The 16,373-nt window shown below is 44.0% G+C and overlaps 1 protein-coding gene across 1 annotated transcript in view; it reads left to right on the top strand.

Annotated features, from left to right (window-relative positions):
* Positions 1-16,373, top strand: part of DCBLD1 (discoidin, CUB and LCCL domain containing 1) — an 84,472-nt gene that overhangs the window by 32,051 nt on the left and 36,048 nt on the right. The window contains exon 2 of the mRNA XM_073575943.1: positions 8,659-8,877. Coding sequence (XP_073432044.1) covers positions 8,659-8,877 — 219 coding nt within the window. The remainder of the gene's footprint in view (positions 1-8,658; positions 8,878-16,373) is intronic.

Raw genomic sequence — 16,373 nt, 5'->3', positions numbered from 1 at the left:
AATCCTGACCCTAACCCTGACCCTAACCCTTAACCAAACCATACTAAACCCTAACCCTGACCCAAAACCCAACCCTAACCCTGACCCTGACCCTAACCCTAACCCTAAACCCCCTTAACTAACCCTAACTCTAACTCAAACCCCTAAATTCCATGGTTAAAAAAAAAAACGCATATGCAAAAAAACGCTTACATGAGCATGCCAGTGCGCACATATGCGCATCCATAGGCTATAATGGCCCTTTTTAGCGCAAAACGTGCGCATATGTGCGCATGCGCTTTTTTGCAGGGCCAAAAAATGCAACATGATGCGTCTGGAAAATCCAATCGCACACCCCAAAAAAACGCAGCGCATGAAAATCGCATACATGCGCTTACAAGCGCGCAAGTATGCGCACCCATGTTAAAGATAGGGGAAAAAACGCATGCGCAGGTTAGCGTTTTTTTCCAGCGCTAAAAAACGCAAATGTGAAACCAGCCTTAGAGAAGTATCTCAACCCCGCATGTCTACATTCCTGCTACTGCACAAGAGTGCTGTGCACTTTTCTTTTTCTCCTCTCCATTGTAGAGATAAAGGGCACCAAAATTAATCATTCAGCAGGGCATTTAATTGTGTTCCCAACCTACTATGATGCTGTCCAATCTTTAAAAAGGCAGTGTCACAGGGATGAAAAAGTAGACACCCATATAGACAATCAGACCTGTGCCAAAGTGATCCTTGCCCATCCTGGGTCCTCAGCGGTTCCCATGATGCTGCTGTCTGCCACCATCCTGACACTTCCAGAACTGTGCCAGCATGAGCGTGCAAGACTTTCTGTCCCGTGATCACTTCGGCCTCCCGCCACTTTCTGTCAGTGCAAGGCCTTGAGAGGAGGCAAACTGTAGCGCCAGAGTGAATACTGAGATGGGGTAAACATCACACCTTGCAGAGTTCTGACCTTCTGAATGTGCGTTTCATTTCAGTCAGAATTGTGGACATTTACTTTTTCGTCGCTATCACTCTGAATGGTAACAAAATTAGCATATTGGGCGCAAGTCATTTCGATGCACTATATCTCTAGAACAGAGTGGAGCAAAGTAAAAAACCATTTTGGCTACATTCCTAAAATTTGTGAAAAGTCTTCTTTAATGGGGGTTATACATTACTTAGGCAACCCCTTCTCAATCACTATATTTCCCCATGTAAAATAAGTCTATACTCTCCTCTGGTGAATGCACTGTTCCAGCAATTGGCTCCTGCTCTCCCGGGGCTTGCATGACATTGTCACGCGAGCCCTGCAGACTATCAACATCACATCACTCTCACTTCTTTCGGACAAAACTGTCAGCCCAAATAAGGGAGATCTGCTGTTGCTCTCTGACATCCTCCTGATGTCAGCTATGTCCAAAGGAGGTGAGTGAAGCAGACTCTGATTGGCTGCAGGGCTCGTATGACAAAGACCAGGTGCCGACATTGCTGGAATGGCACCGCCAGTACCAGAGTCAAGCATTAGCTGCTGTTATTTTATATGGGGGGGAAATATAATGATTGGGAAGGTGTTGCCTTAATAGCTGACAATCACTTTAAATTTCTACTGGTTATAGTGCATCATAGTGCACAATTAATCTCCGCATTGAAAGCTTCCATTTGCAAGGTAAATCTCCTGTAACAAAAGAAAAAAAGGCTATTGTGCTTTGTGTATTATATGGAGACTAGGTAGATGGCATTTAACATGGTTAATTATTATAGGCCCAAATGTACCATCCAGCTGCAAAACTGTTACATCATCCAATTGACTTGTCAATGTCTAAACTATGGGCTCGTAAATAAAAGCGTAATTAAACTGTCATGAAGTTTTTTTTTTTTTTCATATTTGGCAGGTGCTTAAATTGCTTGCATATTGAGGTCCATGAAAGTTTAGTGACTCTTTAAACACTATCGACTAAAAATTTCCTTTGCTGTTGTCTACTCCTTCTTGTCTTTCCTTTAGTTTTCAGTATTGTCACATCATAGCTTTGTCTGCTGGGACATCAGTGTCTTTTACACATGGACTATTGCTCCCACACACAGAAGACCCCCAATAGGGACTGTCATGTAAAAAGCATGATACAACCAAGGTTGTGTAAATAGTAGTGCAAAATAAAACAGAAAATCTGGGCGTTATTACGGTATACTGATGGTGAAATCTAGGTAATGCTGTAATTGTCACTCTGTCTACCTTTTGACCCATTTAGCAGGATATTTTTCATAGTAGCGTCTCTATTAAGTCAGCAGAGGACTGGACATAATAGATTCTGTTGGCATTATACCAAGTATAAATCCGTAAAGGGTGTGAGGTCTATATGCGGCCAGATTGTATTAAGAGCAGCATGGTGTATTTGAGGCCACACTAGTCTCTTGTAATATGCATAGTTTTGAATCTTTTATAGCACAGCTGTGAAGATCTAGGCCCCAATACAAGACTGTTTTCTGATTCCAAATCCAGCTGACCCAATTGATATAAAAACAATAACATACCTGCCAAAAGGAAGATTCTGGGCTTGGCGTTAAAATGACGATGGCCATAAAATTGTTTTGGCCTTTTACTCCAAACTCCCTAATTTTAACCTCTTCACGACATGCACCGTATGTACGGCGCTTCGAGAAGTGTGTTCCCGCAAACTGAAGTACATACAGTACATGCCGCTGCGATTTCCAGTCCATCGTACAGTGACTTTAGATGACTTCTGTCTCTGACAGCAGGCTATCCATGCATGTCACCTCGGAGGTCTGTACCACCCCACACTTCAGCGTCGCTGTGATTGGCTGATCAATGCTGACCACCCAATCACAGTGATGTGACAAAGTTTATACGGTATATATATTTATCAATCTGATACGCTATTATTGGTGCTGTCTGAGTCCACACCAGTCGCAGCAGTCACAGTGGATGGGGTGCTTGGGACTACAGTTGAGCGAATATGTTCGGAATTGGTTGCTGAATCTGAATTTGCCATATTTGTGTCATATTTTTACCATATTCATGCCGAAGTTATGTTTGACGATCGGTTCCAAACATATTCGTTCATTTCTACTCCCATTGGCTCCAATAACGTTCGGCAAATATTGCAAAAACAATATTCGCCGCTGATCATAATCGGAACCAAATGTTGAAAAATTTGCTCAACTCGAATTGGCACATCACTTCAGGTGACAGTTTTGGCACTGATTGGTCAGTAAGTACTGTTCAGCCAATCAGCGCCAAAGGGTTGATCTAAATTTGTCATCTCCTCTTTGCACGCAATCTTTTCCTGAGAGCTGGTGTGCAAAGCGGTTGTATACCCCCTCTGTGTTACCTGAGAGAAAGAAATTCATTGGTGGCCAATGGGATCCTCCTGTGATCTGTCTCCTGCCTCCTGTGCTGTCTGGGTGACCGATCTGTGAGCGCTGCAGCAGCAGTTCTCAAATGCCTGTTCCAGCTCTCCAAACACCACCAATCCGCCCCACTCCCAACTGTATTTTTGGCCCACTTTTTTTGCTCATTTTCCTTGTGCACGACATCATGCACTGAGCATTCATACTCTTCCCGTGGCTGCAGCACTCTGCTTAGTGTGGCTGCTGATCAGAGTCTGCAACAAGGGATGTTTTCATTTTATAAAAATAGATAGAGTAGTGGACGTCGTAGTGTAAGTGACGTCCAATATATATCTTTTTTTCGTTTTGAAAAGAAAATATTAGTTAGTACGGGGGTATGGAGGTAGCATTTTTCTTTTGCAAGAAAAAAAAATGTAAATGCTGGGTAAATGTACAAATAGCACAAGCACATTAAGGGAGCGTATGTCACATTGTTAGTGCCGTCTCTTTTTTATTTTGCAAAAAAAAAGTTTTCGACGAGTAACTTTATAGTTTGGGCATTAGTGTAGTGAACGTCACTAAACTTTTTTTTTTACTTGTACTAATTTTTCTCTTCATTTTTTTTTTTTAAGTGTTTCTTCTAAATTTTTCCTCTTTACTTTTTTCTCTACTTTTTTTCTCTCTACTTTTTATAATAAATAGTACCCTTCACACAAGCCCCACACAATACACGTGTAAAAGGCCCACTTCCCCAATGTTTTGAAGAATAAAATAAAAATGGCCCATTCATCAAGAAGGCAAACGCTTTCCTTGTCTCCAACATGGATTCAGGCAAGTGCGGAAGGTCCCACATTCCTCTATCTTCCTCCTCCTCATCCACATCTAGTGCGGAGGGACCCCCAGCAAGGTGCCCTAGGATGAGGCCTACAGCTATCGATCACATATGAATTCCACCCCCTGAAAATTATCAGCCTGTTATTCTGGATCTTACGGGCAGCTCAGGAATCCAATTTGACGCTACATGCCTCTCTGAAACAGGGTAACTTATGGGAGGGTTTCTGTTGTTCTGGCACCTCAGGGGCTCTGCCAGTGTGACATTGCACCTTCAAACCATTCCAGCAAAATCTGAACTACACTATGACGCTTCTTCCATTCTGAGCTTTGCACTGTGGCTTAAAAGTAGTTTTTGATCACATATGGGTAGAGATGGGCAAACCGGAGCAGTAAAGTTCGGGGTTCGTACAGAACATCTACTGCTCAGGCACAGACCCCGAACTCAGACTTCACCATGAAGCCCGTGTTACTGTTTGGGTTTGGCAGCCCTGGTGTTTCTCATGCTGTCATGTGAATAATAGCGCAGCAAAACACTTACTCTGATCGACGGTAAAATCATTACCGGCGGCACACAGCTGCCGTTCCACATTGTCAAATGACAGCGTGAGCCCGCAGCTATGATCGGAAGAAAAAGTTTACCTCCAGTCAGTGGCATCGGCTGATAGGACTTCTAGTCACCGCTAGTACCTGAGGCTGAGCTCGCTTCAGCTTATTCCTCAGTGGTTCTCAGCCTGGATGGTCACATCTTGGTGCTGTTCAAGTTGAAAACTGTTTGTCCCCAGACATGGATTTCGGCGTGGGACAGAACGATGGACAGGTGAAGGATATGGTTGTTTTTTATTTTTGTTTTTTTTACAGGAGATGATGGCTTCAATGGAATGGGCTTTAACTGTTTATTTTTAGATAAAAAAGTGTGTGTTTTTTATTTAAAGTAAAGGCCTTTATTCTGACTGCGTGTTTATTTACAATATAACTTCAGAATTCGTAATGGATAGGTGTCTAAGGGTATGTGCACAGGATCAGTAGACGCTGCGTACTTGTACAGCATCCAACTTGCAGAGTCCAGATGTTACAGCATAGTAGATAGGATTTCAAGAAATCTAATGTTCACTATGCGTCTAGAGACACCCACATTTCACCCGTGGAGACAGACATGTGGCATATCTCTCCAGACCGCTGCATGTCTACTTATCCTGCGGAGACACAAGCCTTCACATGATAAATTTTACCTGTATAATGTATTGGACGCGGTGAATCCACATGGTTCAATGAACACATGCAGAGTCACGTGCTTTCAATAGCCAGCAGAACTTTGTATGCAGTGGACATGCGCTTTGTCCAAAGCGCTGCCAAATTCTGATCGTGTGCACATACCCTTATAGACGACTCTCCATTACTAAGTCATGGGCTTATTGTCACCGGGCAATACAAAGGTGACATCCACCCTACAAATATGAACTCCACTTGCCACCAACACAGGGCAAGAGGGAAGAGCCGGGCAAAGAATTGGCTCATTTAATACATCTCACTGTTAGTGGCAGCAGACGTAGGCTGATGGAATAGTAGTCCCATCCGCCGACACCAGTGACTGGAGGTAAACTTTTTACCTTCAATTGCAGCTGCAGGAACACGCTTTCATTTGACAGCGTGGGGACTGTTGCTGTCTGACCGGCCGTAATGATTTTACCGCCAATCAGGGGCAGTGTTTGCCACGTTGTCATGCACATGACAGAGTGGCAAACACTGGATGTTCGGACCCCCCAAGTAAATAGGGTTCGGGTACTGTTTTGGTACCTGAACATTGTTTAACTGTTCGGCCAGATGCGAGTACCCAGGAGTCCGCTCCTCTCTACATATGGGGTATTTGTGTACTCAAGAGAAATTGCACAACAAGTTTTGGGGTACATTTTTCTCCTGTTACCCTTGTGAAAATAAAAATTTGGGGCTAAAATTTAATTTTTGTTAAAGGTAAAATGTTTATTTTTTTTTCCTTTTACATGGCAATAATTCCTGTGAAGCACCTGAAGGGTTAATAAACATGGAATGTGGTTTTGAGGGCTTTGAGTCATCACTTTTTGGTACTTTCTGTCATATAGACTCCTCAATGTCACTTCAAATGTGAAGTTGTCCCTAAAAAAAAAAAAAAAAAATAGTTTTGTAAGTTTTGTTGGAGAACTGAGAAATTGCTGATCACCTTTTAACCCCTCTTACTTCCTAACAAATAAAATTGTTTCAAAAATTGTGCTGGGTTAAAGTAGACATGTGGGAAATGTTATTTATTAACTATCTTGTGTGATGTATCTCTTGTCTAGGGGCATAAAAGATAGAAAATTTATGAAATTTTCACCAAATTTCTGATATTTTCACAAATAAACTCAAATGTATCGAACAAATTTTACCCCTATCATGAAGTAGAATATGGCACAAGAACACTGGTCAGAATTGAAAAAATTGGCCTGGTCAGGAAGGTGTAAACAGGCTTCAGAATGACGGGGTTAATATACATGTCAGGCTCTGATCATATGTCCAGTTGTCAGTTGCCATCTGGATTGCAAAGAGGAAGCCAAAGTTATCATTTTTGAACAGATCAATCTGTAAAGGGAATCTATCTGTAGGATTACTTAACCCGCTATTCTCTCACAAACAAAAAACAATCCATTTGTAAGCACGTTTCAAAGACAAGTCCAGCAATACTTTTACATGGCCATTCCATTCCTGTTACTGAGAAATGAGCGTCTGAACTGATCTGCAAATGGCTATGGTAGATCTGAAGCCTATGTCACTCCAGCTCTATTCCCCGCCCAACGCCACTGCCTCCTGCTTGACTGACAGCTTCTGTGCTTTGTAACTTCATAGCAAAGGAGCAGTCAGTAACTTATTAAAGTCTATGCCCAGAATACTAGATATGTTCAGAGACCCCGCCAGTAAAACGGATCACTTACAAGCCGAATAAAGTTGGATTAGAAACTGATATTAAAGTGTGCGTCTGTTTTTGCTGTGTTTGGACATGTGAACCATGCTTTAGCGGCTGACATTAGGTAGCTGAAGGAGACAATCTGTACAGACGCATGACTTGTTTAAATAGCCCACCAGCAGATTGGCATTTGCAGTAACTTCTTTTTGTTCATAATTCTATTCCAACAACAACTAGAGTCATGTGAAAATATGTTTTAAAAAAACTTACACCAATCAATGTCACGGTCTACGTACATGATTGTTCTTGAAAGATCACTTCATTATGTTTCCTTCTATGAACGTAAAGAATGAGGCGCCAGCAGATATGCAACATATAGATGAAGAACAACAGAAAGACGAGATACAAGGTTGGGCTGGGAAGGGCTGAAATATGAATGAAATTCATAAAATAGCTTCCCAGGGACTCAGTCCACACCTTTCTCATCTAGATAACATGGTAAGCATACCTCTACATCGAGAGTGGTGTATAAACAGGGCAATGTTAGGGCCTGTGATGCCGAGTCATGCACTGCTATGACCACCCTTGTCCAAGATAAAGATGCCATTAAATAAACACATGCAGGCATACCAATGGAAAAAAGGAAACACATGTTTTTATAGTAGACCTCTCACTAGGTTATAGGAAGGACAAAAGTGGCAAATATCCCAAGAGCTCCTGTATGAGCGCAAACCCATAAGTGGCTTCATGGTCACCAAACTACCTGCAGTATGAATCCGGCTTTGGCGTTACAACCATACGGTCTGTAACGATGTGGTGTTCCAGCGAAAGTTGAAATGTGGCTGGGTATAAGGGAGCAGGCCAAGAGGACTGCGTCATTACCTTTTGCATACATTGTGAGATGACTAATTTTTAGGGACTTACAGCTTTCATTTTTCCATAGCACTGGAAGCCATCAGCTTTAGCTTACTAACTTATTGGTTGTAGGTGATGAGATGATTTACCTAAGAAAGTACCTGACTCTTTTCTGTATTATTGTATGCTGATCACGGACTAAACCAGAAAAATCCCCAGTGCTGAATAAATGGCATCTCTTTCCTGTATAAAACCCTTTTACTGGTTTGTGAAGGGAAGGGGTCTTGTAACGACAGGGACAAGATGTGTGCAAATGCAGAAAGTGGATGTACACTGCAATAAATAATTGCTGTTGAAAATGTATCAGACACCATGAAATAGTGTGAAGTATGGCAGATAGATACTCACCCTCGGCACTGACTATCATGAACCCCGTCAGCCTTTCATGTAGGATGATATGATCTTATTAAAACTAGGGATGAATATTTTTTTGTCTATGGAAGTTTCTTATAAGATCAGATTATCCCTAGAAATAGTATATCTTATGCCTTTGGTGTATGCTATTTTGTCTGACCCTGCAATATTACTTGGTAGTTGTGTGATCTACACGGCCAGAGCACAGAGAATGATTTCTCATGTTACTCTCAGGGTGAAACACATGTACTCTTCTGAATCTGTAATTTGTAGCATGGGTGTGAAGAGGTAAGTGGATGTATATTGATCGTCTTTCTTCACTTTTACAGTTGGTGGATGTGGACATATCGTCAGTAATGAAGAAAGTGGAACAATAACATCGAAGAACTATCCCGGTACCTATCCAAACTACACCCAATGTACAGTGACAATCCGAGTACCCATGGGGAAGAGCCTGTATGTGAAGATGGCCGACCTGGATATAGAATCCCCAGACTGTGAATCTGCTTATCTTAAAATCTACAAGGGATCATCAGATGAGGAAGTTGGTGAGTTGACACAAAATGGGTTGTGCCACCTGTTTTTCACTGCCTGAGACAGATCTGGATGAAAGTAATCTCCTTGCAATCCACCTCCTATATTATACAAGGCCGCCTTATTATTTCCTTGGAAAGGGTTAAGAGGTGTAAATGATCTTGAAGTGTGATGCACTGAATCACAATTGTTCCGTTCCTCCCTTGCTGACAGTAGAATACATCCTGTCTCTGTATAAAGATGAAGAGGACCTGGTTGGCATTGGGTTTCTACATGATAATACAAGCGATGGTGATTGCTAGTTGTCACCTATCCACAGGAGAACTGATAACTTGCTGATCCTAACACTCAGTCCCCAAGGATCCTCTCAAGCTATGTCTCCCAATTCCCACTGAAAGTTGCTGCCAGACTTTTTTTTTTTTTTGGGTGGCGTCTTTATTTTCTGTGTTAGGCCAGAGACAACAGTAGTGTATCACATCTGATGCGAGAGTGTTGAATGCGGTATGCTATTGACACTGAGCTCCTGCTCTCCTGCGAGCGTGATCCAATTGTCTGTGCTCCCAACCTCTTGCATCACAGAATTGGAGCACAGCTGCGAAGGAGACAGAGAAATGAATTTCTCTGTCTCCTTTATTGCCCACATCCGCGGGAATCGCACTGCACTCTGGTGATATCCATGTGCAGTGAGATATTTCACATGCACTCATAGACTTATATGGGCGCATGCAATCCGAACCGGCATGAGAAAGTAATCGCAGATGTGAGTTACCCATAGGTTTTTGTTCGGCCGAGTGCAATCCGATTTTTTTTTTTTAGCGGATTTCACTTGTCTGATTACATCGCAAGTGGGAGAAAGCCCTTACACAAGGATCAGGCAGTTGTAATCTGTTGTCAGAAGAGATTTGAGAAGCATTTAAAGATGACTGATGTACCTCTAATGTGTATGTCCTGCTTAATAATAATAATAATAATAATAATCTTTATATAGCGCCAACATATTCCGCAGCGCTTTACAGTTTAACAGTTTCAAAACACAAGTCATAAGTAACAACGTTAACAATACAATAATTAAAGCAAAATAAGACGAAATAAGACGACCCTGCTCGTGAGAGCTTACAATCTACAATGAGATGAGGGAGATACAAAGTACAGGTGTGTATTTACAATTGTGTATTTACAATGAAGGTCCAGCCATCTTGAGGGAGTGAAGGATGGATGGAGATAGTGAATGGGCTACACACGCACACTTACACATAGAATGACTGTGATTAGTGAACGTGATTGGCTGCTCTGAACAAGTGTGTTTTGAGAGAGCGCCTAAAACTATGCAAATTGTGGATAGTCCTGATTTCTTGGGGTAGAGCATTCCAGAGGATAGGAGCAGCACGGGAGAAGTCTTGGAGTCGGGAGTGGGAGGTACAGATTAGTGCAGAGGTTAGTCGAAAGTCGTTTGCAGAGCGCAGCGATCGGCTAGGCCGATAGACAGAAATGAGGGAAGAGCTGTAAGGGGGTGCCGCACTGTGGAGAGCTTTGTGGGTGAGAACAAGTACTTTGAATTGGATCCTATAATGAATGGGCAGCCAATGTAAGGACTGGCGAAGAGCGGACGCGTCCGAGTACCGATTAGTCAGATGGACGATCCTGGCCGCTGCATTAAGTATGGACTGGAGAGGGGATAGTCGAGTGACGGGGAGGCCAATTAATAGAGCGTTGCAGTAATCCAGGCGGGAGTGGATCAATGCAACATTGAGGGTTTTTGTTGTTTCCATAGTGAGAAAAAAAGGGCGGATTCTAGAGATGTTCTTTAGGTGAGAGCGGGCAAGAGATTGTATATGGGATGTGAAGGAGAGATTGGTGTCAAACATAACACCCAGACAGCACGCCTGCTGCCGGGGTGTTATTGTGGTACCACCCACGGAGAGGGAAATGTCAGATTTAGGGAGGTTAGTAGACGGTGGGAGCAGAAGTTGTTCAGTTTTAGAGAGGTTGAGTTTCAGATAGAGAGTGGACATGATATTGAAGACTGCGGACAGACAGTCACTGGCGTTCTGTAGTACAGCGGGGGTAAGGTCAGGGGAAGACATGTATAGTTGTGTGTCATCAGCATAAAGATGGTACTGAAAGCCAAATCTGCTGATGGTCTGTCCAATTGGGGCCGTGTAGAGAGAGAAAAGAAGGGGGCCAAGGACTGAGCCCTGAGGTACCCCGACAGCAAGAGAAAGAGGAGATGACGTGGAGCCAGAGAACAAAACACTGAAGGAGCGGTCAGAGAGATAGGAAGAGAACCAGGAGAGTGTAGTGTCCTTAATGCCTAGTGATTGGAGCCTAGAGAGTAGGAGATGGTGCTCAACAGTATCGAAAGCTGCAGATAGGTCAAGAAGAATGAGCAGAGAGTGGTCACCGTTACGTTTTGCTGTCAGAAGGTCATTGATCACTTCGATGAGTGCAGTGTCAGTCGAATGTAGGGGGCGGAAGCCGGACTGTGAAGGGTCTAGAAGGGAGTGAGTGGAGAGTTAACGGGTAAGGCTGGAGTAAACTAGGCGTTCCAAAAGTTTAGAGATGAAGGGGAGATTGGAGACTGGTCTGTAGTTGTTTGTGCAGGATGGGTCGAGAGCAGGTTCCTTTAGTAATGGAGTAACAATGGCGTGTTTGAAGGAGGATGGGAAAATGCCCGAGGAGAGGGAGAGATTAAAGATTGTAGTTAGTTGGGTTGTGACGACTGGAGAGAGAGACTGGAGGAGATGTGAGGGCATGGGGTCGGTAGTGCATGTAGTCGGACGAGAAGAAGAGAGGAGTCTGGAGACTTCTTCTGTTATGGGATCAAATGTGGAAAGTGAGCCAGGGGAGATGCAGGAAGGGATGGGAGTCACAGCACTTGGTGGTTGGGAGCAGATTTCTTGACGGATATTATCTATTTTTTCTGTAAAGTGGGAGGCCAGGTCATCAGCACAAATGTCTGTGATAGGGGCTTGTGCTTTTGGCCTGAGGAGGGAGTGAAAAGTGTCAAAAAGTTTCTTGGGGTTGTTGCCTAGTGAGGAGATCAGGGTGGTGAAGTAGATCTGTTTGGCGAGGTGAAGGGCAGCATTATAGGTTCTTAACATAAATTTGAAGTGGATGAAGTCTTCTAGTGTGCAGGTTTTTCTCCATAGGCGTTCAGCACTCCTAGAGCATCGCTGGAGAAGTTGAGTTTGCAATGTGAGGCAGGTCTGTTTTACTCTGTGTTTGGAGGTTCTGAGGGTGAGGGGAGCTACTTGGTCAAGGGTGCTACTAAGAGTGTCATTGTAGCGATGAACAGCCAGATTAGGACAGGAAAGAGGAGATTGGGTACAGTGATGAGCGTAGGGAATCTGAAAGTGTCTGAGGGTTAATAGCTTGTAGATTTCTGACTGTGTGGTAGGTAGGAGTGAGCTGGGGTGGGCGAGGATTTGTGAGCGTGAAGGAGAGGATGTTGTGGTCAGAGAGTGGAAGCGGTGAGTTATTTAGGTGGGAGATTGAACAGAGCCGACCGAAGACCAGATCAAGGGTGTTACCGTCCTTATGTGTCTCAGAGGTTGAAAGCTGTGAGAGGCCTAGAGAGGTGGTTAGTGATAGAAGCTGGGATGCAGAGGTGGAAGTAGGGCTGTTAATGGGGATGTTGAAGTCTCCCAGGATGAGGGTTGGAAGTTCTGAGGACATGAAGTGCGGCAGCCAGGCTGAAAAGTGGTCAAGGAAGTGGGTGGGTGAGCCTGGGGGCCGGTATATGACCGCTACCCTGAGGGAGAGGGGACGGATGAGCCTGATGGTGTGGCCCTCAAAAGACGGGAATAAGAGTGATGGAACTGGGGGGGATGACCTGGAAAGTGCATTTTGGGGACAGGAGTATGCCGACTCCACCTCCAGGTCTGTTTTTGGGTCTCGGGGAGTGAGAGAATTGTAAGCCACCGTAGGAAACGGCAGCAGGAGAGACAGTGTCAGAATCCTGAATCCAGGTTTCAGTGAGGGCCAACAGATTAAGAGAGTTGTTCAGAAAGTAGTTGTGTAGGAAAGGAAGCTTGTTACAAGCAGACCGTGGATTCCAGAGGGCACAATTAAAAGATGGAGATGAGGGAGTGCAAGTAATGTTAATAAGATTATTATGGTTTCGATATGAGGTAGGGTAGGGGTTGAGGTTGGGGGATGGTGGACCAGGGTTGGGGGAGATGTCCCCTGAAATCAGTAGGAGTAGGAAGATAAAGAGCAAATAGTTGTTGGAATTGTAAGTAGTTTTTTTCTGCGATGTGTTTGGGCAAGATGGGCTGAGGTTTCTCAGGAAGGTGAGGAGTGCGTGGGAGCTGTACATGGGAAAGGGAAGTATAGAGGGACTGATGTGTATGAGTCGTGATGGAGGGGGGATAGGGTGGTGAATGTGGATGGCAAGGGAACACAGGAGGATAAAAGTAAAGCACATGGTTAAAAGGGATAGCAAAGTGTGGGTTACCTGACTCCTGCCCTGACTAACTGCCATGTATAACTGCCGTTTTGCTGGATGCTTTGCTTATGGGATGCTTGCGTGCTGCACCCCACACTGCGTGCTTCCCCTTAGGAACTACTACATATATAGGCCACACCACAGGGTCAGGAGAGAGGGATTGTGGGAGCTGGTTGGATATAATTTGGCAGCTGGGGCCAGCACACCAGGGGATGGTTAGATGATCAAAGGCACTAGACCAAGATGTGTCAATATGCTATAGCACCTTCCATCTTGCTTACAGCTCCACTCCAGCATTTGTCTTAATTTTTAGCGTTGGAGTGGTGTAATGTAAGTTCCCTGCCCCCAGTAATATACTTACCCGGTGCCTCTCCGGTCCCACACTGCCATCTTGTGATTACAAGTTCTGACTTACCGGACTTCAGATGTAGCAGTCACAAGCTCTCAATGCAAGTCTGAGAGCCTCATTCTGGCCTCATTCTGTCTCTCATGGACTTACATTGAGAAGTGACCTCCGGCCTGCCCAGCAAACACTGGATCGATCCAGCAGGTCCGAAACTATCGGAGTGGCATCAATAACAGAAGAAGACACCAGCTGGTAAGTATGAGAATGAGACTAAAGTCCCCATCTCACATAACGAGATTGTTAGCGAGATCGCTGAAACGTCACAGGTTTTGTGATGCAACAGGGACCTCGCCAGCGATCTCGCTATGTGTGATACATAGCGGCAACCACCTCCTTCCCGCTGGATATCGCTGATCGTGCTCGAATGTCCTAGGCCATTTTTTATCATTGGCGTCCCGCTGGCCAGCATGCATCGCTGTGTTTGATGCCGACAAGCGACGTCGTTAGTGACGCAGAACTCAGGGACGCAGGCGTGAGTCGTCAGAATACAGTAGCTGCTGTGTGACAAGGTCCCAATGACCGCCGAGGTCGTTGTACGGATCGCTGTATCGTTGCTGCGACGTTGAATAGATCTGACTTTTTGACAGCTTAATAGCAACCATGTAGCGACGCACCAGCGATCCTTACCAGGTCGTATCGTTGTCGGGATCGCTGGAGCGTCGCTATGTGAAACGGGACCCTAAGTGCAGGGAACTTAGAATAGTGGCACCTCTCCAGCTGTGCAATAAAAGAAAACTCTGGAATTGTGCTTTACCTTGTTTTCACTGGTAAACCCCTTTATCATTCTTCCATTGTATAGTGATAACTTACTGATCTATGGGAGTCTGAGCGCTGAGACCCGCATCAATCAAAAGAATGGGAAGTTTTTATTCTCAAACTAGAGCTTTTATCTCCTAGAATGGATTGGCAGTGCGAATGCCCAATCGCTGCTCTATTGCGTTCTCTATGAGCTGCTAATGGTCAGCAGCCACTTAGAGAATGAATGGCGCAACAGTCAAGTATTCAAACTTCAGCTTCATTCCAACGGGAATAAAGGTGCTCCTTACTGCCGATAAGATGATCGGCAAAGTTCGAACCCCCACTAATCAATAAGTTATTGCTTATCCTGTGGATGAGTGATAACTTGTCTTCACTGGAGAACCCCTTTAAGGGTGGATTAACACTTCTTTTGCAATGTCCATTTTTTAACATCGGGCCTATAGGTTAGGAGGACTTCCCAACTTAGACCGTTGATGGACTCCTCCAATGTATGCCACTGTACATTTATATGATGCCCTTAGGCTACTGAGGTACTGAGAGCTATGGGTCACTTGATGCCTATAGAATAGTGTAGTTGACTATGGGGGGGTATAACAAGATAATCAGGAAAACTCTTGGGTGAATGCGTGTGTTTGAAGTATATGTCGGGAGTTCTGGTGCATGTAGCAGCACTGACCATGCTGCATGAGTCAGTCTGCCATGTCTACTCGGCCTACTCTTGTTCAGTAAACTGCATGAAGGGATTACAGAATAATTATATGTTATCTCTCTTACAATTAATTACCAGTTAACAGGTTGTGTTGTGGAGCTTAAGGAGTCTGAGCATAAGTCCTCTTACCCTTAGGTGACCTCTGTTTTCGGCTGTGCATTCCTCATGCTTTGTTCAGCCTGAGCTTCTACAAACAGCTGTTCATGTCACAAGATATTAGCATAAGGGCACTGTTCTCGCACCTTCTAAATCGGCTGTACAATACAACCCCGTCTAGTGAAGGGTTTCAGGATACACTAAGGAGCTCATGCAAAACAAGAATTTTATTAGACCTTAGACCACGACATGGCCCTTCAAGTTCGACGGTTTACAATATTTGCAGCAATTACAACCAGAGCTTGAGCGTGCGGAGAGTGGGAGAACTTGTCTGTACAAACAAGGTTTATTGAACTGTTAATTCTGCACTTTTCCAAATACTGACTGCTTCATCTAGTGACAGACATCAGAGAAGGTTTAGGAGGTGACCACTTCATATATTGGCAGCAGCCAACCACTATTTATTGGTGGAGATTCTTCAACTTCTGTTGCTTTTCACCCTACCCTCTCCTCCTTCTGTCCTCATGAAGAAATCATTTGAACAATAATCACGATTTACATGCGATCTACAATAAGCACCTAGACACCAAATCTGACATCTAATCACATGATTCCAGAGATTGGATCTAAAATAGGCATGTAGACTTCATATGATGACTGCAGTTTTGGGTGATGCCCACAAACACTTCTTTTTGGTGCTAGTACTGGCCAATGATTTATTAAAGGGAATCTGGCGTGTTGAAAATTGTATCTGATTTGCAGGCAGGATGTTATAGAGCAGGAGGAGCTGTTTAGATTTATATATTTTGGGGGGAAAAGTTACAGGATATAGTTCATTATATTCATTGAAATCCTTGGTGTTTGTATGCACGAGTCCAGAGTTGCTAAATGGTTTGCACAAGTGCACGCTAGCCCCTCTCCTGCAGCTTCACCCCACACCTGGGTGATTTTACGTACGCCATTTGTAAAAATGTGTAACTTGTTGTACTAAAAATTTGCAAAACAAAGGTTAATGACAAAAAATAAAGACTTTGCCCTCAAAGTAATGAACCACATGTGATGTTTTGAAGTATGAGGCACGAAAAACAGCAAC

The sequence above is a fragment of the Dendrobates tinctorius genome, unplaced genomic scaffold (assembly GCF_039654945.1).
Source record: "Dendrobates tinctorius isolate UK_male_01 unplaced genomic scaffold, ASM3965494v1 ptg000046l, whole genome shotgun sequence".
Classification (NCBI taxonomy): Eukaryota; Metazoa; Chordata; class Amphibia; order Anura; family Dendrobatidae; genus Dendrobates; species Dendrobates tinctorius.
Note: the sequence above shows the minus strand (reverse complement) of the source record. Positions and strands in the feature narration are given on the sequence as shown.